The 24309-nt window shown below is 32.5% G+C and overlaps 3 protein-coding genes across 5 annotated transcripts; 2 read left to right on the top strand and 1 right to left on the bottom strand.

The window, feature by feature from the left end:
- Positions 1-243: 243 nt before the first annotated feature.
- Positions 244-22977, bottom strand: LOC134259631 (uncharacterized). The gene is made up of 8 exons (XM_062742236.1): positions 22786-22977; positions 20811-20919; positions 19993-20083; positions 18735-18841; positions 18338-18464; positions 3985-4332; positions 3681-3751; positions 244-1829 (listed from the first exon to the last, which is right to left on the bottom strand). The coding sequence occupies exons 1-8, from the start codon at positions 22884-22886 to the stop codon at positions 1563-1565; spliced, it is 1221 nt and encodes a 406-aa protein (XP_062598220.1). The 5' UTR covers positions 22887-22977; the 3' UTR covers positions 244-1562.
- LOC134259565 (sperm microtubule associated protein 2-like) lies at positions 5764-17801 on the top strand. Of its 3 annotated transcripts, none has more exons than XM_062742179.1 (8): positions 5764-5918; positions 8389-8419; positions 12676-12738; positions 12826-12954; positions 13932-14066; positions 15497-15538; positions 16326-16581; positions 16866-17800. In XM_062742179.1, exons 1-8 carry the CDS (start codon positions 5894-5896, stop codon positions 17154-17156), a joined length of 972 nt encoding a protein of 323 aa, XP_062598163.1. In that variant the 5' UTR covers positions 5764-5893; the 3' UTR covers positions 17157-17800. The 3 variants fall into 3 exon arrangements, with proteins under 3 accessions (XP_062598163.1, XP_062598143.1, XP_062598153.1); XM_062742159.1 differs by lacking the exon at positions 5764-5918 and adding an exon at positions 8041-8288 and having other exon boundaries at positions 16866-17801; XM_062742169.1 differs by lacking the exons at positions 5764-5918; positions 15497-15538 and adding an exon at positions 8043-8288.
- A 209-nt stretch (positions 22978-23186) lies between the features above and the next one.
- LOC134259556 (uncharacterized) lies at positions 23187-23965 on the top strand. The gene is made up of 2 exons (XM_062742145.1): positions 23187-23388; positions 23655-23965. Exons 1-2 carry the CDS (start codon positions 23205-23207, stop codon positions 23939-23941), a joined length of 471 nt encoding a protein of 156 aa, XP_062598129.1. The 5' UTR covers positions 23187-23204; the 3' UTR covers positions 23942-23965.
- Positions 23966-24309: the final 344 nt, after the last annotated feature.

The raw sequence follows: 24309 nt of genomic DNA, 5'->3' as shown, positions 1-24309 counted from the left end.
ATAGTTATTTCATTAGTCATACTTATTGTGCAAGTATTACAATATGTGTTCTTTATATGCGTTTGAATATCTGTACCATGTACAAAATATAGCTCAGGAAATGTACATATACATGAATTTTCTACACTATTTTAATATGGCTTTTGAATTTTAGTTTAAGGCTAAATCTATTTTATATAACTTTACTACTTAGTAACCTCAGTAACCTGTATATTGCTTTATAAACAATCACGTAAGGATTTTTTTTGTTGTTGAATTATTTAATAACTGAAATATAGTATCATCTATAAAGCATGCATCTACTATACAAAAACAAGAGTCAACAATACGGTACATCCTCTATAAAATTTGTCACCAACATCAGAAACTTATAAAAAAAAAAAATAATGCAACAAAATCAGGCATTATTATTCAAAAGAAACATAACAAATGATCATCAAATTGCACATAAAAATCACCTACTAAATTGGTTTCTCAAAGAAAAACGATAATTTTGTTGACATGTACACTGTATGCTGACCTGACATACATATCATACATGGTCAAGCAAATGGACAACAAAATGAAATGCACTATGAAAATCTGCAGCAACAAAAGCACATGAAGGAGAAAAAAATTCTTTTGAATTTTTTCTTTTGATAAAAGAAAAATCTAAATTGCTTTTTCTTGTATCATACTTGTGATCATTATTACATATACTCTAAACACATATTTAAAACAAAATGCACTCTGAAATGTCTCAAGCACCACCAATATTGTATTAAAAAAATCAACCAAAAACACTATTGCAGTCTTTTGGATAACACAGCTTTAAAATGAAATTTAATATGTTTACTGTTTTTTTCAAGGTTCAAGTGATTAATTTTATATATATACACAAAGACATGAAACAACAATCCGCTTCATATTAAAAACCAAAAAAGAGCAAGCAGAATCTCTTCAGAATACCAACTCTTTCTCTTCATAAAAATTAATAATTCTCTTCCATATACATGTGTATGTACAAAATGTACATAATTATATTGAAGAAAAAATAGTAAAACATTGGAGAAATTAAAACTGCACCTTACAATAAAACATCTGTTAGCAATTTACATGTACAAAGGAATTGGTAAAAATGTGAATATACATGTATACTGTACAAAATCCAGTCTTTTCTAAAAAAAATATATAATAATTCAGTATAAAATGGTCCATTTAAACCAAAAAGATTATTATTTACCTTATTTATTAAATAATTATGTATATTAGGGACTCTGACCATCTTAAACCAACTTACACAACTATCTGACAAAAAATTAAAAAGAAAAATAAACAAGGAAATGATCCTATTAAAACAAACATTACAATTTCTGCATCGACTCTGAGTATTTTTCCCATCATAAAAATGACTACCATAATGTCAGAATTGTCTATCTGGACAATAGAAGCACTCATTGCTGAACACTATAAAAAGTATAACATGGCAAGATGTTGAAAAGTAAAACTAATGCTGAGGTTTTCCAACATAGTGCAGAACATAAGCACTCGATAATTGCATGGCATACATAGATCTTATGTACCTATGCCCTTAAGCCATGAAATGTAAAATCTTGCATATGAGATTCACTACAAAACTTGGTGGAGGATCTAAGACGGGTGGGCAGCAGGTCACTGAGGTCACTTAAATGTTTGAGTTCTCTAGCTGTCTTGTTTCCTTTGACAAGGGGTACAGCCAAGGGCTCATCTTCTTCCGTTGCCATAGTGACTTCTCTGTTCCCATCATCCTTTGCAGTTTCCATGACTTTCTTTTTGTCACTGATATCAGATGATGAGGGTTCTTTGTCAGACTGTAAAGAAAGAAAATAAAATTGATCACTATTAAAATATTTAACTAGTAAAAAGTACTAGTAAATTTAAATCATGCATTATTCAATGGGTGCTCACAAAGTAAGGAATTCAAAAAAAAAACATAGGTAATCAGAGATTACAGAGCTCACCTCAACGAATGTTGTCTTTAAATAAGGCAAAGTCACACAATTAACCAACAAAAAATGTACATTCCAAAAATGAAAATATCTAAGCAATTTTGATCTGATACTGAAGTAGACCAACATAAAAAATTTAAAGTAGTTCTTCATGAAAATGTAATTCAGCATCTAAAGCAAATTTGAGTTTTCATCTCTTGATGCAACATTTGTGCAAGTTTGGTTTATACAATGTTATAAAAGCCTTAAAGTTTTTTGGTAATAGACCTGCAACCATAACTTTAACCTGGTCTATTGTCTGAAAAATATATATGTCGAATTCAGCATCCGAAGCAAGTCCATTAGTGTGCATCCTAAGATGTATCGTCCATGCAAGTTTGCACATTATAAGGCTCATAGTTAATTGGAAATGAAACATACATCAAAAACTAACATTTTCACTCATCCACAAAATGTAGGTCAGATTCAGCATCCGAAGCAAGCCTGGTAGTATGCATCCTAAGAGGTATCATCCATGCAAGATTGGTCATTAAAGAACTCATAGTTACTTGGAAATGAAACCTGCACCAAAAACTTTTACTTGTTCACTCAACCGGAAAATGTAGGTCAGATTCAGCATCCGAAGCCCGGTAGTGTGCATCCTTAGATTTATCATCCATGCAAGTTTGGTCAACATAGGGCTTAAAGTTACTTGCAAATGAAACCTGCTCCAAACACTTTAACCTGTTCACTCAACTGGAAAATGTAGGTCAGATTCAGCATCCGAAGCAAGCCCGATAGTATCCATCCTTAGATTTATCATCCATGCAAGTTTGGTCAACATAGGGCTTATAGTTACTTGGAAATGAAACCTGCACCAAAAACTTTAACCTGTTCACTCAACCGGAAAATGTAGGTCAGATTCAGCATCCGAAGCAAGCCTGGTAGTATCCAGCCCTAGATGTATCATCCATGCAAGTTTGGTCAACATAGGACTTACAGATACTTGGAAATGAAACCTGCACCAAAAACTTTAACCTGTTCACTCAACCGGAAAATGTAGGTCAGATTCAGCATCCGAAGCAAGCCTGGTTGTATCCATCCTTAGATGTATCATCCATGCAAGTTTGGTCAACATAGGACTTACAGATACTTGGAAATGAAACCTGCACCAAAAAACTTTAACCTGTTCACTCAACCGGAAAAAGTAGGTCAGATTCAGCATCCGAAGCAAGCCCGGTAGTATGCATCCTTAGATGTATCATCCATGCAAGTTTGGTTAACATAGGGCTTATAGCTACTTGGAAATGAAACCTACACCAAAAACTGCACCAAAAATGTTAACCTGCTCCAAAAACATTAACCTAGTCATTCCTTTGCTAAAATTGCAGCATCTGAAACTTTGACTGGTACAATGAAACACACTAGAACCATCTTCCATGCATGTCTAATCAATATAGGACATAGAAGTACTTAAAAAGAAAACTGCTCCAAAAAACTTAACCTTAACCCGGGACGCCGACGCCGAGGGTATTACATAAGCTCCCCCAACTTCGTTGAGGTGAGCTAAAAAATTAATGCTTCAACTTCGAATTCAGACCCCTTATCTCTTGCTCTACTAAAGACATGGTGAAAAGGTTTTTGATAAATATTAAATAGCTGTTTATCTACATTTGTATATAAAAAAAATAAATTCATTCATGTACATGTATACATATGTACTACTAAATTTACCTCAGTGTTATGCCTATCTGTAGGGGGCTTTCTACCAAAATGCAGCTTTCTTCTTACTTTGTGGAAGGGCACTGTAATCATTAATTGTAAAATATTATATATTAATTTTTAATAAATCAAATCTACAAACTTCATAAAATCGAAGAGTATACTGTGCAATTCTGTGGTGAAACAAAGAAAATGGTGAATGGAAAAACATGAAAATATTCGCCGTTTTTATGCAAATATACTTTTATACAAATAAATACATACAATAAAGATATTTAGAGTCTAAGCTTCTTCCTTGGGGGTATTTTTTGCATACCTTCGTTTCTGGAGTATACAGAGTTTATGTTAGGGTTTTTGACTGGTGTGTCCCATAACGTGGGGGTGAGGTAATGCCCGTTCCGTCGCTTGGCGCGGTATGTCCGGGTCACTCTCCGAGGAATCTTTGGCATCTCGATAAGTCGCTTACAGGGCGGAGTTGAGGGGATCGAACCAGATTCTCCACTTGACTGTACTACACAACTGGTGATGGAGGGCAACGAGTTTGGTTCAGAGAGACAAAATTCTGATCCAGTGGTGCAGTTGTCATGCTTGTTCTCCGATGCCCCTGGTTCGAGTCTGTTTAAGGTGATTTCTTCAACATGTGCATGGATGAAAGAACTGCATCCTGTAAAATAAAAATTAAAATGTGTACGCCCATACGGTGTTTTCTATAACATGTACTAGTATAAATATAGGGAGAGTTATCTTTCTTTAAAGAAAGCGCCTCCTGGTATGAAAAGGGGGATGTATTTTCTTTGAAAATACTTTCGCTGTAAAAAGTACATTATGATTTCCTGAAGAAAAGTCCCATTTCGTTATACATGTCATTGTGATGATATGAATACATACATTCATAAAATTATTAATTCTTTATGATTACCTTTTGGTGCTCGTGTTTTCAATAAATGAGAATTTTTAAATTCGGATATGTCAAATAAGGCGGACTCACTAAGTGTCAACATTTTTTATTTAATGTATATATACATATTACTTAGTGTTTCTTCGGCACCCCCCCCCCTTTCCTTTACCCTTTCATCTTCGGCCACCATCTTTCCTTTGCTGCGTTCAGAATAAACACCTTAATGATAACGAACGCACAATTATATGCTTGCTTTCGTATTGGGGTGATTTTATATATTTCTAGGGCTGTGTTCTTGTCTGTCTTATATACCCTATATTTCTCTCCCTGTCGAGTCATATAACTAGCACCGTCCATATCAAGTCTTTAGACTACAGTGTATTTGCTATCGCTGTGTCTTTTCAAAATTTGTCAGATGAATAATGGATGTATTGTTTTAATCTAGCTTATCACCTCAGATCAATAATCTTCTTAATACAGTACATTACTTGTGACGTCTGCTCAAGTTTTATCTCTGTTTAAACAAAACTATGTAGTACTGATTACATAAGATATGATCTTTCTAAATTCTGCAAAATCTTGAACAAATTCTGCAACCAATTGGCTTTTTTTTTTCGTCCCGTATACATACCCAGTGAAATTTATACCATGTTTTCTGTCTAATGAAAACTCGATCTCTAAGTTCTTTTCAATAAAAATGCGCAAAACTCATTGCCTATTTATCTGGTATTAAAATAAGCATTGTGTTGATAAGTGAACAATTTTAAAATCTATCATTTACTCGCGTTCTTGAATCTTGAAACACAATAGCATTCAGCAAATACTGTGCTTCAAATGATTGTGACTTGCCCCTGACAAATATTAGTTCATTTGAATATTAAACTTGGTAAATATACATCTTGTAAAGAGAAAAATAAAAAAAATCAAATGTTTTAAAAATAATTTCCTGGACTTTATCGTTTGGCGATTGTCGAATAACTAAATGCTGAAATTGACTACAAGCTATGTGGGAAGAATCAACTGAACACCCTACCAATCGTTGACAATAATTTTTAATCATTTATGATATTTTCCATTCATATCGATTTTTTCTTTATATTGTGTATACCGAAAGAAAAATTTTGCAGGTAAATCCCTTTAGTTATGCTGCACGTTAATATTGTACTAAGAGACACATTGTTACGTCACGTGGCTATGTCAAAGGTCGTTGCTACGCGCGCTTTAAATGGGAGAGTGTTTCACTTTCCCTTACGGAGTTTTAATATACCATGTGCTGAGAAGAAAAACTTTTTAAATTGGTAAAAGGAAAAGAAGGAAAAGTAAAATAATGGCAGCCGATGTTGGCGTTAAAGGTAAATGTTCATTTAGATTTAAATGATAATTATCTTCAGTATACAAAGTTTTTTGAAATGCTTTAAAAATGAACATTGTTTTTTGTATACATCTTTTTTAAATACCTAGATTACATAATGTTTACATTTATATTGAGCTGATCTGATAAAATCAATACGATTTCGTTGCTTGCCAAGACTTATTTTCTTATGAATTAATTTTTATTTTAATTGGAAAAATAAAATGAGCGATAAATGTAACCGTGCATTCTTGAAAATAATTAGTTTTACATAAAAAAAATGAGACGGTTGAAATGGGCATTTAATCGAGTTTAACAAAGCAATGCACCGTTTAATCTTTCCTCTAATAAGTCTATACAATAATCCTTTAAAAGCATAATATCACATACACATTATACTTCGTATTATACATCGTATTGTGACCCCCAAATCGGCCAAACGTTATAATCCTTAATGCACTTGTGCTTGCAGTTAAATATGGTTTAACATCAAAGTTTCTTGAGTGATAAAAAAATATAATATATTGTCAAAATTGGGGGAAAAAAGAATAAAACAAAACAAATGCTGAACAAAGGTTTCAGACGTTTGTTGGTTTTGTATATTAGAAAGCTTACAATAGTTTCTACTGACACCAGATTTCCTGCATTTAAAATTACCGAGGCAAAAATATTTTATTATGGTATAAACATTTGATACTTGCACTGAGGTGAAACAACAGTTTTGACAATAGATTTGTGGAGAGGTGTTGAACACTGAAAGTCTTCAAGATTTGTGACAGGGATCAATTTACAAACGTCGTTCCACCCCTATCGTATGTCAAAAGCCTGCTAAATCGTATACTAGCCAAAGATTATATCCCACTGTTACGATACTATTACTAGTGCATGAGTATCATTATATTTTCGTTGCCCAGAATCCACAATCATTTAAAAATTCCTTAAAACTCCTACATGCAAATGTATACGATGGATACGGGAAAAGGCAAACAATTCCATATTCGATCAATATATTACGGGAAAAGGAAAATGATTCCATATTCGATCAATATATTACTAAACTCATTCAATATGCATGTATTTTGATTGATTGACTGTATATTGCTTAACGTCCCATTCGAGAATTTTTTTTCATTTTACTTTGAAGTTTTTCTTTGACGTAATTTTAGATAATCGTAACACCCAGTTAACCTTTGACGAGGAAGAGGAAGGTTTGTGACGGTGTTACATTGTATTATGGTGTCGGAGATTTCTCTGTATTGTGCCTTCTACATGTATACATAGCATGTTTTCTGTGATATATTGCGTGATTGGTAATCTTTATATACTCTTTCAGCTCTCTATACATCTATACATCTGTAAACTTTATACATTTGGGTCCTTGACTTATTATTTTTTTATAGATACACGACTTTATGAAGCTTAATCAACAATAAAAACACATCCCACCCCACCCTCTTTCCGATGAGGCTATAATCAACTGCCAAAACATTTTATGACTAATTTATAATTCATGCTACTCCGTTAAAAACATACCAGTATCTTCTATAAGTGTGCATTGTAGTGTCCGGGCCAAATAAATTACAAGTCTGGTAGATTGTCTGGCTTATGAAAGTTTGGCCAATTCTCATAATCCAGGCTTAATTCAACACCCCCACCCCCTACCTTAAAAACGAAAGACGGGAAACATTTTTGTAAACAAAAATGCGATTCATAAAAAAGCTAGATTAATGTGTCACTTTCGAAGAACAATAAAAACGATTTTGGAAAAGAATAAAATGATTTTTCTCTATATCCTTTCTCTCTCACCAGGATATATCATCCTAGTAAATAATTAAAGTCCGTTAACCCCCCCCCCCCCGTCTTTTGATTTTCTAATATTCATTAAGCTGCATTTTCTGTGTCATAACCACACAGATGACTTGCTGTGTCATTTCACTCAAAAGTTTTTAATCACACCCATTGTGTTACATTGTATTACTACCTGCACTCTGTTTCTGCTGTGACTAACAATTAAAGTTTATTTCTAGATATTGAAATATTAATGAAACAGTTCCTCAGACACGGTCTATAAAACACACAGCCCCTACTCAGCACATTGTCTTATCACAACCCCGTCAGACTAACACCCTTTACAACCACTGAGAGAATCCTTTGTTTCTCTATGGCTATGGTCCAAGACGTTTCTATACAAGTGTGTTGCACTGATTCTATGGTAGAAACCAGCAGTGTAAAGCATTAAGTAGAAGTGTTTTGTGTATACATGATCTGGGGATGCTGACCCAGTGGCGTAATGTGTTTCCGGTCCGGTCGGGTCTTGACCCGGAACCCCACAGTCAAGGGTTTTATATCGGTTTCAGTGATTTCGACAGAGGTGTGGAATTTGTGCTTTTTCTTCATTTTTTACTCATTTGAAATCAGCAAGTTTTGGTCCAACCGTAACTAAAACTTTTCATTTGAATTTTTATTTACAGGTGAATATGAACGAATAAGGCAATCTGGAAGGTAAGACCCACTTTTTTTTCTGTTTTTAACTTTGTTTACAATAATGCCTCATTTGTATTTGTATTCTGAGCATTATCATTAAAGAACTATTCCCTGCTCAGAAGGTTATAATAAGATGTCAAAGAATTCTACCTTTTTAAATTTACACAACAGTCCCACAAAAAACTTCAATCTAGGCAAATGGCTTTTTAACGATCGATCTTTTTTATCCTTTTGTATGTAAATATAATAATTCATCACCCCTTTAACACTTCATGAATAGAGAAAAAAGTTTGAGTACAATGCAATTTATATTTTTGGAAATGCTCTATTTAAGTAATAAAAATTGATTTTAGGATATGCATTCTCAATTTGTTAAAACATGTACTTTAAATAGGTTATTCCTCAGGTAATTGATTTTTAAAAATATCTTTATCATTCCACTACTACCCCCTTAAAATAAAATTTAAAATTCCTTCCAACAAACAACACTTAAAAATTTTTGCTATAGAAGTTTTAACACAAATTTTGAATCCCATTCTGTCACTTGCATGATGCTGAGCTTTTATCTTCTTGAGGGGGGGTTACAAATAATTGAATGGAGCTTGGGAAAAGAAAAATAATTGAAAGGTGGGGGGGGGGGGGGGCATTGGTTTAAAAAATACAGCCAGCATTATTGTATGTCTGACACCCACCTATTTGAAACAGTTGCTACTATATCTAACATTTAAGATTAATGTCTCTCCAAATATTTGCCCTATCCTTTGTGTGAGGTTTTTCCCCACTTTACTGCATATATACTCAAAGGTCATATTAGGTGGCAAAAGATTTATGTGCTTGGCAACTGAAAAAAATGAAGTGATTTTTGATTGACCTAAGTGTAAACAGTTTATCCAATGATCACACAACTCAGCCTATTAACCCGACCATACACCAAAATAATGCTTCCCGATTTAGAACTTTTTAAATGACCAACACCGAGAATTGCTAAAAATGCCTGTGGCACCTCTGATTGTAATTACCAAGCCTTTTTCTCCGTAATAAATTTCATTCTACAATGGTCAAGTTCTTTTTTATACAGCTGATATATTCCAGCTTTCAGAGCTAGTAAACCAATTCCAAATTGGTTTTATTTGTGACTTTAACGTGTACAGTAATCCACTTTCTGGGTCCTAACTGAATGTCTGATTTCATACTCTGACCTCTACATGGTCAAGAAACTGAAACCATGATGACTTCTAAAGACAAAAAGTCTACAATTCATTGGTAATTGATATAGCAACAGCAAAATGTGTCCAGATTGTATCCATTTAGCACATCAATTATTTAAATTTCTTCTAAGTCCCTGCATGTGAACAATTCCTCTTCAGCTTAATTGATTCATACCTTAATACTTGCTGCACACAAATGTATCCATTGAGTAGATGGTACTTAATTTAATCAGAAATATGCCTTATCTGTCATATTAAATCGAAGATGTCAAATATTTTTATCCATCTGAGATTACCCCCTAAGTGTCATTTAAATAAATTTAATCAAATGTTTAATATGTATTGCACCCCCGAAATTTGATCAAGTTTTTTTTTTATTCCAACAATTTAAATCCTTATGGCTTTAATTAAGACAATCATTAATTTTGGCAGACCTAATTGTCTGACATACTTAATTGAATTTCATAAAATGCATTGTAAAAATGCATCTACGTATACTGCAGATTTCTCATATGTATTTTGTTTCAGAATTTTTACGCTTATACATAAAAGTGAAGAATTTTATTTTGCGAGTAGTGCCTCGAAGGATAATCATACAATAAGTGAGCTTTTTTTAAAATCACATTTTAATAGTCTGTAGTCTGTCTGTCTGTCTACAACCTTCCAATGATCCAATCTCAGCTTCTATAAAAGTTGCTATAAATAAAAATAGTTTTGGTTAAGAAGATGGCATTATAAGTGTCAAGTGCATGTAATAATCTGAAAACTCTCTTAGAGACTTAGATATTTCAAAAATATTATTTTGTTAATACAATGTACAATGTGTAAAAAGGTTTTCCTTCATAAATCACCCAATCTTAAAATCACTGTTCTAAAAATATTTTGACAATTTTAAAGGTTCCAGGACCTTCTCTGCAGAGATTTAAAGTTTTAAATGAATGGAAATTGAAAGACTGATCATGCTGATCTAAAACTTTTAATACTAATGCATTTTAAAATATTTGCAGACTGTAAGCTTAATTTGTACAAAGGCTTTCAATCCATGTTCAGAACAAAATCCTGGGTTAAAACATTCTTTTCTATTGTTTCAATGAAACATTAGCTGATTACGGCTGCATGGAAAAATATAATTGTCTGTACCACACTATACATTAAATTACTTTAACTTTCAAATGTGCTAAAAGGTTTTTATTTAATCAAAATTACACAAGATAATGCCCAGACTTTTATTTGAATGACATTAATAAAGCAACTGCCAATTTTAAACACCCGTGTCAATAATTCATACATTAATTATATACATTGTACCTGCATGGGTCTAGATGGTATTGACCATGTTAGAGAGCTGTCAATCAGGAATATGTAGGTTTCCAATATTCCAATAGTAAAAGACAACTCATTAACACCACTGCCGTATTCTCAGTCAAACTTCTTTGGCAATGGCTACTATGGATTTACTTGTGAATCCGGATTTTTCTCGGGAAGATAGTTTTTACCAACAGGATTTAATTGTGGGGTGAGTCCTTCTAAGGACTTTTTTCTTTTATGCACAATTTTTCAATTTTGTTTTATTGATAAAAAGGAAAAGCTTGAGTTTCTTGTAATGCACATTATAGGATTTGATAGCCAGAGGGGGTACGGCAAGATCAACAAGGTATAATTTAGTCCCAATCATGTAATATTCTGCAATCATGTATATGCATGTGTCACAGTGTGCATACAAAAAAGTTCTATTCAGAGGTTTGGCATTTTTAAAGTGATAAAACAAGGGTTAAGGGTCATTCATATTTTAGAAATATTTTTGCAGACCTGGTCAATTTTATGATCAAGATTTCATAATGGGGTGAGTACTATGTCAATGTTGTATCCATGGAAACCTCTCATTAACCCATTCATATTATGCTTCCCTCTTCAGAATGTTTCTAGATTTCTGGACCTATGAACATGACACCCATTATCCTCCTTTGTCTCCTAGAAAGTTGTATTACACAGGTCATCAAGGAGAAAGCTTTTAAAAACTAATTTAAATTTCTCATTTGATATTTTCCAAGTGTGGTACAATGAGCTTACCAAATGAAATGAATTCTAATTCCTATATAATTCAAAACATGCCTTCCCACTCCATTTTCCCCCTTACACACGAATACCAATATATATACATGTACTATATTGCCTTTCCCTTCAACAAGCAGAAATACATTTTTAAATTTACAGAAAAAGTTGAAGAAAAATCTTTTTTAATATCTAGGATTATGAATCTTTGAATTATAGGCTACAATATAGGTTATTTTTATGCATGCTATTAAATGAGCCACCTCTTAATAGCCTTGACCTTTGCATTTATTCCATACAACAACAAACTAAAAATTCCCAAATTTGTTAACTCATGTAATACTGAAGATATCTTCTAACTTTTTTTTTTTTATCTTTTTTGACATATTCATGTCACCTGAATTTTTCAAATCTCAAAAATGACATGAATCTGTAATTCATACGGTAAATGGTACAAGGACTTTTTGAAAATTCTTTAATTTTTTTTTTCGTAAGAATCAACATCTTTGCTAGCCAAGGATTTTGGGGAGCAGTGCTGATCGAAAACCCTTGGCTGGCGAAGATGATGAATCAACAGCGTTTAACCTCTGCTCTATGGGAATTTGTACCACATCTTTTTCTTTCATTTTAGAAAGATCAATAATCATCTCAATGACATGGCTCTGGAATCTAACACTTCAAATATCTAGAAGACTTTGTAAACTTAGTTAGAGGGAGTTAGTATATGTAAACTAGTCTTACTGAGTGCATCATGATGCACTGAAAGGCAGATGTGCACTGTCAAGCTAATCTGAATTAAAAGCTTAAGATGATCAATCAGTGTTAAACTGTATGATAAGGACATTTTAAGAGGAAAACAAATTTAAATTGCATCACATCAGCTTTTAAATAATTTACTGATACCAATTTTTTCCCTCATGCATGATTGTATATCAATCATACGAAATGCATGAAAATCATGAAGCTCTCATTAACAACTTAAGCAATTTTACATGAAATAAAATTTCTTTACAGGGAAAGATTACTAGACCTTTCACGCCCCAAAGAAATAAAAATAGGATATTTCACAAATGTCGGGTGAGTTCCAAAAATTTTTTCATACTTTTTACGGTAATATATTTAATCAAGTTAATCAACCTTCATATGATCTTTGTTGTACTTTAGCCCTAATGTTATGTGGGGGACCCAGGAAATGTTGTGGCCTGTCAACCCTAACATCCAGAAAGCCAGTGAAAGAGTGGAACAGCTAGCGACACCTAAAAAAGACTTCTCCACAACTGAGTCTAAGGGAAGGTATGTAACTTTTGGTAATAAGGTGTCAAATGATAGGTTACGGAGGCCAAAAAATTCCTCTTGAACTCGTCACATTAGGAATGGATGGCCTACGTGATCTTTTACCAGTTAATGTCTGGTTTGCAAACTACGGGAGTGAACAAAAAAAAAAGAGATCAAAACAAAAGGCTGGGTACATTTAGTATTATTCCTAGAATCTTACATTATCACATATCATACTTTTGAGAGTTAAAAAAAAAACAAGCAGACAGACAATGTGCAAAAGGCTGACAGGTGAGTAAAACCTAAATTGCGAGAAAGACAACTGCATGTAGAAAGCATTAATCCTTGAGCTAATAAATTGATTTAACATGTTTAAAGGACCAGTTTTACAAGACTACATTTGGTAATTCTAAATCCCAACGAGGACAAATACAGATGAAAGGTTAAAACAATCAACTGAACAACCCTAACTAATCCCTTTACATGTTAGATTAAGTGACCAGTATCAGGACAAATCCCACTTAATCCCAATATCCCCACTCCTTCTGTGCAGTACTTACAGTCTGCCTTAGTTAGCAACAATGTCAGCCAGGCCTTCACAACACAAACTTTATATCTAAATATGGAATTTAACGAAAAGGAAATGTCATGAGAAAAAAAAAACAATGAGTCCTTTGGATGAGGATGATGATGATGATTTACTTTCTCTGATCGAGAGACATCGGGATGTGTTGGATAATCCCAGCTCGGGGGTGCCTAGATCAGGTTACAAACTTAAGAAAAACTATGAGTTTGTTTATGATAGAAATACTGTCAACTCATTTTCTAAAGGATTACATTACCTTAGAAAGTAAGTAAAAGATGTGCACCATTAACATCATTCTGTCAACTAATAGTATTAGGCAGTTCTAATCAATTAAATTTAGTTAAATGTATTCATGCCATTGTTAAGTATTTCAACTATAAATGAAAAGGATTGTTTTTCCCTTTTGCAGACCCCTATTCTTCTACAGCTGTGGAAGGCCCTCAATGATATGGGAGGCACCTCCAAAAAATCTGCCTGAGGCCTCCCAAAGGGTGCAGCAACTGGCTGGAGCAAAACAGTTACATCCCAATTACAAAGAAGATAGGTGGGTCATTTGATTTAGATACTGGACACTTGTTTTATTTCTAATAGCAAAGTAGCCTCATAGAATCATTATGAACCACTGTTATCATGGTTACATGTTAGTGCAGTTGGTAATTTTTTTTACACCAATATGTCACATTCAGAGTAGCATGTTTTGATTAGAAAGATTAGTTTATCACACACTTATAAAACTTTCACATTAACTCCATGTACAAACTTTCTTCAAAATCAAAGGTGGTTTACAACTACAGACTGAATAGATGTATTGTTTTCGTGTTTTGTGACAATTTAAGGTACACATGGTACATGAGGGTCATTTTTTTTAATACAGTGAACAGTACTAGTGTACATCCATTTTCATGTTTACTTTGGCACAGTTGATCATTGTATACCATTGTATTGACTATACATTTGTAAAGTATAGATCATTCTGTCTTCTCACAAACAAATCTTTATATTTCTATCTACACATACATTGCAAGTAAAAATGTCTTGACACCTTTCCAAAATATATTTTTTTTAAAGTATAAAGAAGTAAACATGAAACAAACTACAGTGTAGTAATTTGCCTTTAGAGTTGATCATAGTGAATCACTACTACTCACAAAATTTAAATTAAGTGTAAGACTGTAGTTTAAACATTGAGTACTCAGACAGAGTTGTCATGGAAATAATGACTGAAAAGGGGGGGAGTAATTCAATCATTTATAATCTAGAGAAAGGAAGGGTCCTGATGCACTCATTTTATAATGAAAATATTGTATCGTTATCAGCAATGTAACTGAATCGCAATGTCATTGTAAATATATTTTTTTACAGCCAAGGTCTTAATAAACTTGCATTATTTATTCTTTTAAAAGAAAAGCTGCAGCATCCTGTTCATATTATGTTTGCAGAAAAAAAAACATATAAAAAGACCCATAATAATAAATGGCCAAGGTTTGATGTTTACATGTCAAAAGAAAAACTTGTCTTGAGAAATATTTCCCTTATAGAAAAATTTCTTTGGTTTATTAATTTATTAATAGCCAGCAATATTTATGAAGAAAGCAATAAAAATATATGAATTTGTATTGTGCTTTGAAAACCAACTACCTATTTTAAGAGGGGACTTTGATATTAAACATGTTAAACATCTAATACATTGCGAGGACCCTACTGTCCTACTTTAAATTGAAATCTCTTTGCTTTATGTTTGTTTTTCAACTGAAGCACAACTGCTGTATACTTAATCCAGTAAATCGGTCAAACTTACAGAAATTTAAGATTTATACGATTTCTTGTTTTAAATTTGGCCCAATTTCTTGTCGGTGATTTTCTGGTTTAAATAAATGCATAACCCCCAGAAATCTGTTGTGCCAAAATATTGGTAAAACTAAAGGTATTTGCAAGCAAGGGAAAGCTGATCACCTAATGGTTTTCTTCACACAGGGATATACTTGGACCAGAAGATATTCTGAAACTATTCCCAAAGTTTGTATTGTTGGAAAAAATGATTCTTAAAGTTAAACACTAATGCTTTTTCCCGACTATTAATAACAAAGTTCTCTGTTTCACAGCTTTATTGAATTTTCCTGTTGTTTTGTAATATCTCTTTTAAATATAATCAACTTTCATCAGTCTGATAAAATATTTTCAACTGCAGTAAAAGCAACCAAAATATTTGAATGCTTTTAAATAAAAAAAAAATCAGTTCAAATGCAGCAATTCACAATTTTCAATTGCTTTGATTAACAAAAAGTTTTCTTCCAATGAGAAAATTAGCAGCAAATAACTGCATGAGCTTTACCATAAGTTTTGATTTAAAAAAAAAAAATATTTGTCAAAATGTTTAACAAGTACAATTACTTGATACCATCATACTTTTTACAAGCAGTAATGTTTTATTTTTCTATTGAATTATTTTATTTTAATCATCTGCTTATGAATTGTATACCCTCCCATTCCCCTGATCTTATGTTTCTTGGTTTTTACATATAACAATGTAGAATAGATATCTAAATATTAAAATATTGTCAAACGTCATAACATAATCAAGTGAATGTTAATGTATGTGCACTTAAGCATTGCGTATTTATTTGAATGTTCACTTTTTTCATTAACAGCTGGGGTTAGATATCTTCATGTATTCCTGCATTTTCTATATATAATATCAAAAGTTTGATAGCAAAGATGGATATAAACTTAATTATCCCTTTTTATAGATTCATTCAAAGAACTATAAAATTATAGATTCACAACAATTTTCTACACATTGCAGAAGCCAGTTTTTCTATAGCTGTGGCAGAGAAAGTCCAATATGGACCGTCACAAAAGGGGCCAAGTCTGCTGGAGAGAGACCGCGTACCAATCAGCTAGCAGCGCATAGACCACCAGTCAAGGAATTCCAGCCAGCGAGACAGATAGAAACTATTATACCTGGCCCTGCCCTCACCGCTTCTGCCTCGGAGCGGCTACAAGCACTAGCCACCCCCAAGAACCGCTCAGAGGGTCCCTTCAGATCTCCACAGTGGCCGGTACGAATCCCTCCCCACACAGTTTCCATTAAGAAGCTTTGAACAAACGATTATTTTTTTTAAAATTCTTTGAATACTGTAAATTCAATAAATTTCAATAAATTTAATTCATGCCAAAAATTTGAAACATTTTTTCCTAGTTAAACAGTTTATCCTGTGTCTTCCTCATATATTAACAATAAAATTTTAGCTGTAAACTATTTTGTAAATTTTACCATCAGGAAAATACATTTCCGTTTCTGAATTAACAATATTAATTAAAATGCTTTTGTCTATATAACTAGGTTCTTCCTGCTGCAAAGAATGCTAGTGCCAAAGCTAGAAGTGTTGAGCTTGCCAGACCCCGAGGAACTACCGATGGATACATGCTACCAAAGGATGAGGTCTGGCCTATTTCTAGGGCTGCCAAACGCGCGACAGCAACAGGCCGTGTTAGCGAATTATCAAAACCAGTGGTTCGAGCATCAATGGATCACGTGCAATTTAATCCGGAAGCTTTCATAGTAAAAGAAACTGCTCTTAAAGGAGTGATTCCAAAGAGAGTATTTGACTTAGCTAATCCAATAACTAGATAAATTTAAATGTTTTTATAAGTTATTGAATTACAAAACAGAACAAATTACCAGTCAGTATTATTAGTCAGGTTGTTGGGTTTTCTGTTAAATGTTGCATGTGGGATTTTCATGGAAAAAAATTACAATAAAAAGAAGTTAGGAAAGATTATTACCACAAATTTATCTCTGGAGAGAATGTTATTTAAATCTTATAATATCAACTTGAGAAGGGGTGCTGTTATTTATTTTTAAAAAATATTTCTTCTACTACCTTTTATAGTAAGAAAACTTTTATAATGTTTGATTTTTTTCCCCTTTATTAAGCTCTGGCTTGTTTATCAGTATTTATTTTTACTTCTTAATTGTAACTGCTTTAATGATCTACAGTATTTCCGATTTTGTGCTATATTATTAAGTTATACATGTAACCAGAGGACTGTGTATGGTTGTGTTCAGTGTCTTGTTCAGTATTACTGTTCCTATTTCTCTTTTGTCAATGTATTGATTTCTAATGTAAGGATTATATGATTTTATTGTCTATATGCCATAATGCTTCAAAACAAAAACAGTATTGTAGCTTCATATGTGGAATTTGCTCTCCCAGCTTTAATTTTTTTTTCTATACTTAATTTTTCTCAAGTGGAAAAAAAAAGTTGAACAATTCTGAATTTTTTTCTTTTGTGTCTCTGTGTACATTTATGTTGGAAATAAATGGTGAAAACTACTACTGTTCTTATTATATTATATGAAGCTTCTTGCTTAAGAGTTTCTTTACATTATGTTTTAGTGTCCTCAAACTTGTAACCAAAACAATAATCCTCATGGCACAGTTACCAAAATTTCTTACTGTTAAATGCTTGTTGATGTATATATTGATTAAAACCTCTTTCTCTGCATGGCTAAAACCAACAATAATATATATTTATTTTCCCTAACATTTCCAAACTCTTAAGAAGAAAAGAACACATAACATACAAGTTCCATAATTTTATTATTTTTCAAAAAACATTCACAGAGATTCTGAATCTTTTAAAAATTCTATGAAAGATAAATTTCCTGATCACATATGTGATCTTTCCATGTCACAAAACTGCAGTTAGATATATATTATTGGTGTTGGCCACTGCAGGAAAGAGTTTCAATCACTTGACACCTCTGTCACAAACTGGATGCCGTTTTCTTTATTCATGTTTGATCCATACCTGATGATGAAGCTTTGGTGGCCAGGTAAGCATTGTACTGCTCTGGGATATTCATAAAGGCCTTGATTTTTCTTTTGATCTGTTTTGGGGTCTCTTGATAATAATTTCTTCTGTCTCTTGCCATAGCCTAAAAAACAATAATCTCATTCAACTCACTGCAGCTCAGTGTATGTACAGCTACAATTTGAGCACAAAATGTGAATGACAATGAAACACACTTTTTGCAATATGCTTGATATGTACTTTCAAATTGAAAACTTTAAAAGATGCATGGTAATTTAAGTCTAAAGCCATGCTAGTATTCTAAATGTTGTACCAAGAGTGACATTATATTCATAATTTTCCGTATAATCAACAGGCTTATGATATTATACTAAAGTGTATCCTCTTGTCAAACCTTGAAGTCTTCTCCATACTTCTCCATCATATATATACAGTACTTTGTCTCTTCAGAGGACAGTCTCAGTGTCTTCTCCAGTGGTACACTAGCCTCGGCCTCCAACTCTACAAGGAGCAATTAACGCTGCTAGAATTACCTCCCAATTAAACAGCTGATAAAAAAAACAGTGTCCAAACATAGAAAAGTTCACACAGTTCTGAATAATAGCGAGCGCAGCGAGCTCAATAGACTAACATGTAAGAACAGAGGAAATTCGAATTGAAATCTGTACATACGTCAGGCAAATTTTTCTGTGAAACATTCCCAGAATTCCTGCACTACCCAATGTCCTTTGCGCAAATACTGTAGAAGTACTTTTTTCCGCATGGTATTAATTTACCCTATGTAAGCAGTCAGAAATTTTCCACGGAAATTTGTCCAAGTGTACTTAATATAAATGTAAGGCATATAGTGACAATCTAGTATATCCGTGGATTAAACAGAAATTGAGATTCCTCGGACCTCCAAAAAAAGTACGTCTACAGTAAATAAATAATAACGTAAAGCATAAAAGGCTAGATCAGTTTGTAGAAATCTTTCAAAGAAACAAAAAATAACTCTACAATGCTTTTCAACCAAAATTGCACTAGGTCTATAGCTTCAAAAAGACGCTCGGCTGTCTCCGTAAGCTCCGACGAGCTCCGTGACGTCGTGTGACGTCACAGCTAGTCAAGATGTCTGCGGCTTGATGTTTGAAGTGGCTGATCAATTTTTAGAGTGTTTTTGATGGTACAACTGCGCTCGTCTCAACAGTCACACCGTAAAACATATTACCTTGTATACAAGATTTAGTGAATGTTTAACTATTCCAAAATAATATGTATTACATCATTTACCTCAGGAGATACAGAACACTGTACATCTAAATAGATTCAAACCTAAAATAGCCGAGTGGTTGAAACGTTTCAAATGATTCTCTTAAAATATCTATTAACCCAATTATGAAGGAAATCAGTGTTTTTAAACACTGAAAGAAATATATTGTCATTACATGTTTATCAAAAGATTCTTCTCATTTGCTGCTATCTATAGGCATTTGATGTTTTACAGCTTTCTTTTCATTGATAAAAATATCCTTACACTATTATACACTGTAGTATGGAGGTATTTTTATTAATGAAAAGAAAGGTCTGAAGTGTCAAATGCATTGTTTTGTTGCACAAAATATATTCAGTCAATATCTAAAACTTTAAGTTCACAGAGATCTGTGTGTTACCGTGAACAACATGTTCCTTAGGTTGTTTTTTAGGGACTTTTTTCTCTTCTATTTCAGTTTCTGGATTATTTTCATCGTCCATCAAAAAATCCTGAAAAAGAGCAATATTTGATATTGAATGTAAAATAAATACATGTTCATGCACTAACCATGCTAACAGTAAAAGTTGCAAACTATAAAGTATAAATGTGTTCTTAATTACATGAATTTATGTGTGGAAGTTATTTCAAATTCTGTGATACAGGAATCAACACTGAATAAAATCTGTTTAAAGGTAATACATGTAGTATGTGCTTAGCTTTCTTATCATAAGTTGGCATAATTAATTACAATATTGTTTATGATATACAAAATTGTCTTAAGAAATAACATTCAGTTATGACAAATAATTTTCTTTACTTAACATTCAAACTAGCAGATTTTAAAATACATGTAAATAAGTGTATTAAATGTGTTTCAAATGCTATCAATGCTACAGTGGTGTGTTTTAATTCACTTAATAAAGGCTATGTCCCTTTTGGGACAGGACTGAATGCTTTCTTGAAATATTAGGATAACATAGACTTGTGAAGTATAGATTTTGTTTTATTCCTGAGAGACAGACAGGTTTACATGTACATGTACCAGAGAATCAAATATCAACGGCCACATAATTTATACCCAAAAAAATATATGTGATAATTTTAGATAAGATTTACTACACATTTAAAATTTACTTTTTTCTAATCTCAAATGAAGAATTTGATACATGTACACCTCAACACCCCACCCCCAATAACAAAATTAAATGCTGACTTGATATAAAAACATTGTAATACCTTTGTTTTTGGGATCTTGATAGTCTGATTGGGATCAGCTGAAATTCCCATCTCTTCTAGATTTCTTCTCATTGACTTCTTGGGATCCCATGCCTTTTTTATTTGAGTACTGCATAAATATATACAAAAATAGCATAACAATGTACTTATATTATAGTTGAAGTGAGATGTAATTATGTATGACAGTTAGTGTGAGAAATTTATGTACCGGTAAATATTTGTTCTGACTTTTCCTACAAGTTAATATTCATTGGATTTATAAAAATTTAACTGATACATGTTATATGTCTAACTCTAAGTGAAGTGCAAGCCCTTGTCACCTTTTATTTATGTAGTTTAACAAATTATGCTTGTTCACCCTTGACACTGTTTACCCTATTTCTGGTTGGTCCAGAGTCTATTTGCTTTAAAACCTTCCTGCCCTTTATATATGTTATATATATGTAAATCGGTTAAATTTTATTAATGTTTCCTTCGTAGATGACTTGCATATATATATATTAACAACAGGTTGGGACCACTTGCTCAAATGGGATAAAATACCCTGTTTGGGATATAATATCCCAGATAGGATATAAATTTACAGGGCATAAAAATTAAATTTTTTATTTTAGCAATGAAAATCATAAATCTGTATCAATATACTTAAAAATGAATAACCTTTGGCAGGCAAATTTTTCTGTAACCCTACTGTTTGTAAGATTGATCCCCACGAACATGAAGAAGTTAAGGAACTTCTGCGGGATCAATCTCCTAAACAATGGGCATACAGAAAAAACTTGTCAACCAAAAGTTATTCCTTTATAAGTATCTTGATGCGAATTTATGATATTAATAGCCAAAATAAAAATTTTCATTTTTTTGCACTGTAAAATATCCCATTTGAGATATTAGAGAGGTTTAGCAAGCTCACTTGTACGTGTACATGTACGTGTAAACTACAAGTTAAAAATAATGTTTACATTTTTTATTTATTAGCAAAGTATAACCTGTATATATTGTAAATTTTTAAATGTAAAAGTGGTTTACATTTAAAAATCATCCGCAAAAGCAATGATTTTAATACGTATAACACCATTCTACATAAATATATGCCTGTAGTTATGAGATAAAGATTGTACAGAGCTCTTATATTTTTAATCGGTCGAAGTCTTTTTCGAAAATCAAGATGTTGTAATTTTAACTCTCTATAAATTAATATTTTTCAATTACTGAAGTCCAATTCTTATATTAGTATTTGCATTATATATTCAGGTTTCAGAAAAACGCACACCTTTTGAAAAATAAACAGCAGTTAAAGAATTATACGCTAAAGTTTTGAAATTGTGTACTTGGCTATGTACACGTAATTTTTAAGAAGATACGTGTAGAAATTCGTCATTAGCAAAAGTGATGACGTAATGCACAGATTTCTGGTGCTACACGTACACGTACGCGTACACGTTGGTTTGCTAAACCTCTCTATTATATCCCAAATGATCTATTATATCCCATTTGGGCAAGAGATGTCCCAACCTGTTAAAGTTCAAAAATAATGTTTACATATAATATTTATAAGAGGGCAAACAAGATATATAGATAATAGGGGAAAGAGTGAACAAGAATTATGAAGAACACGTTGATACGACAGATGTCCTGATTGGATATCATATTTTTTCTCTGTTAATTTGCATAATAATGTATTGGCTGCAATTTTTTTGGTAGCAACACTTCTCTACAACCCTACAGTTTGAAGAAGTTGAGAATCATCTGAGAGATCCAATATTTTAACATCTCTAAACATCTATAACATATTATCATGATTATGAAGGAATGTTTACTAATAGTTGTTGCTATGAAGGTTTATTCTTATGCAGATTACTAGTGTTTAAACTTTTATAAGAAAATTACTTTTGAAATTGATATTCCCATTTCAGAGATGGTTTTTAAACAGGTCCTTAGCAAGTACTAGAAAAGTACATGTATGTATGCATACCATTCAATACTTGGCAACTTCTTCGACTTTTTCCACTCCTTTCTTCTATTCTTGTCATAGTTAAATTTCTTCCCCTTTCTTTGTTTCTTCGATTTACCCATATTTATATACCATTATAAGACAAATCTAAAGAAAATTTTGTTTCAAAGTTTGTTATCAAACACTGGACACGTGCTCAAAAACCGGAAGCAGAAGTTTTATTTGATAAGTCGTGCATAAAATATGTCATAGATAATAACCAAAGCATTTCAAAAAAAAATTTTTTTATTTATTTGGATGACATAACCTTTATGTGTCAAATTTAAAACACAAGTAATTAAATGAAATATACCAGACACTTAAATATTGATATTGTAATTATTACGACTTAATTACGATCGTCTTACTTTAGCTATTCACTGTCCCGAATATCCTCAACAATGTCAGACGAGGATAAAAAATATGCCTATCTTCCCTCAAGTAAACAAAGAGTAAAATATTTAGATCCACCTGCAGGGGGAAGGCCATACATAGAAGGATTTGAAAGTGTATCCGATGTAACCCAGGAAAGTTTTTCAGAGAAATTATTTGCATATTCCAAGAAAAATCCTTTTGTGATAGCAGGTATAAATAGACGTTGCGTAATCATTAATCTTTGTCTTTTTTAATAAAAGATTCAGTATACTTCAAAAACCCAATTAAACTTATTGTAATTAAACATGAAATTATCAAAAAATTTTAACAGAAGTCAAATTATCAGTTGTTTACATGGATTTGTCAGGTTTTTATGTCAACATCTCAAAAAGGTACTGTTTGCAAATTGAAATACATGTACAATTATTGTATCTAGATGTAAAAAGTGTATAGCTGTAAACCCTATTTTATTCCAGGTTTTGGTGTTTGTTTTTATGCATTTCTCAATGGAGTTCGAGCTATGAAGAATAGGAACTCTGCTCTATCTGAGAAAATGATGGCAGTTAGAGCTGGATCAGGGGTATTCATCATTGCAGCACTGTGTCTTGGAAATTACTATCATTATGGAACATTTTTCCCTACAGCTAAAATTGAGGAAAAAGCGGAGCAAGAAAGGAGGCGAGCCAATGTGTATTATATGGCTATGAAACGTAAAGAGGAGGCAGAGGGGGGTGGGGGAGGGGCAGCAACTGACAACACATAGACACACATACATAGACAGTCGGGGGAGGGGTAACTTTGTTTAGTTTGAAATTTATGTTTAATAACTTTTGTGTTTGATTCAGTTTACAAATGCACTATGTATATCATGTATATAATTGATAAATGTTTTGTATGGTTCAATATGTCTTATTGATCAATGTTTTGTATAGTTCAACATGTCTTCTGTGATCATGGTTTAATACATCTAGGAAGTCAGCAAAGTTACTTTTGTCTCTTCACAACAGTTCAGTGTTACTTCATTACATGAATGTATACATATAGCCAAAAGCAAAATAGGTGTGACATAATGATGAGTATACCATTCCTATTAAATGTACTTGTTCCAGTTTAGAATAGCTGATGGAGAGC

The sequence above is a fragment of the Saccostrea cucullata genome, unplaced genomic scaffold (assembly GCF_032062105.1).
Source record: "Saccostrea cucullata isolate Sc308-1 unplaced genomic scaffold, CSIRO_AGI_Scuc_v1 ctg6024, whole genome shotgun sequence".
NCBI lineage: Eukaryota > Metazoa > Mollusca > Bivalvia > Ostreida > Ostreidae > Saccostrea > Saccostrea cuccullata.
Note: the sequence above shows the minus strand (reverse complement) of the source record. Positions and strands in the feature narration are given on the sequence as shown.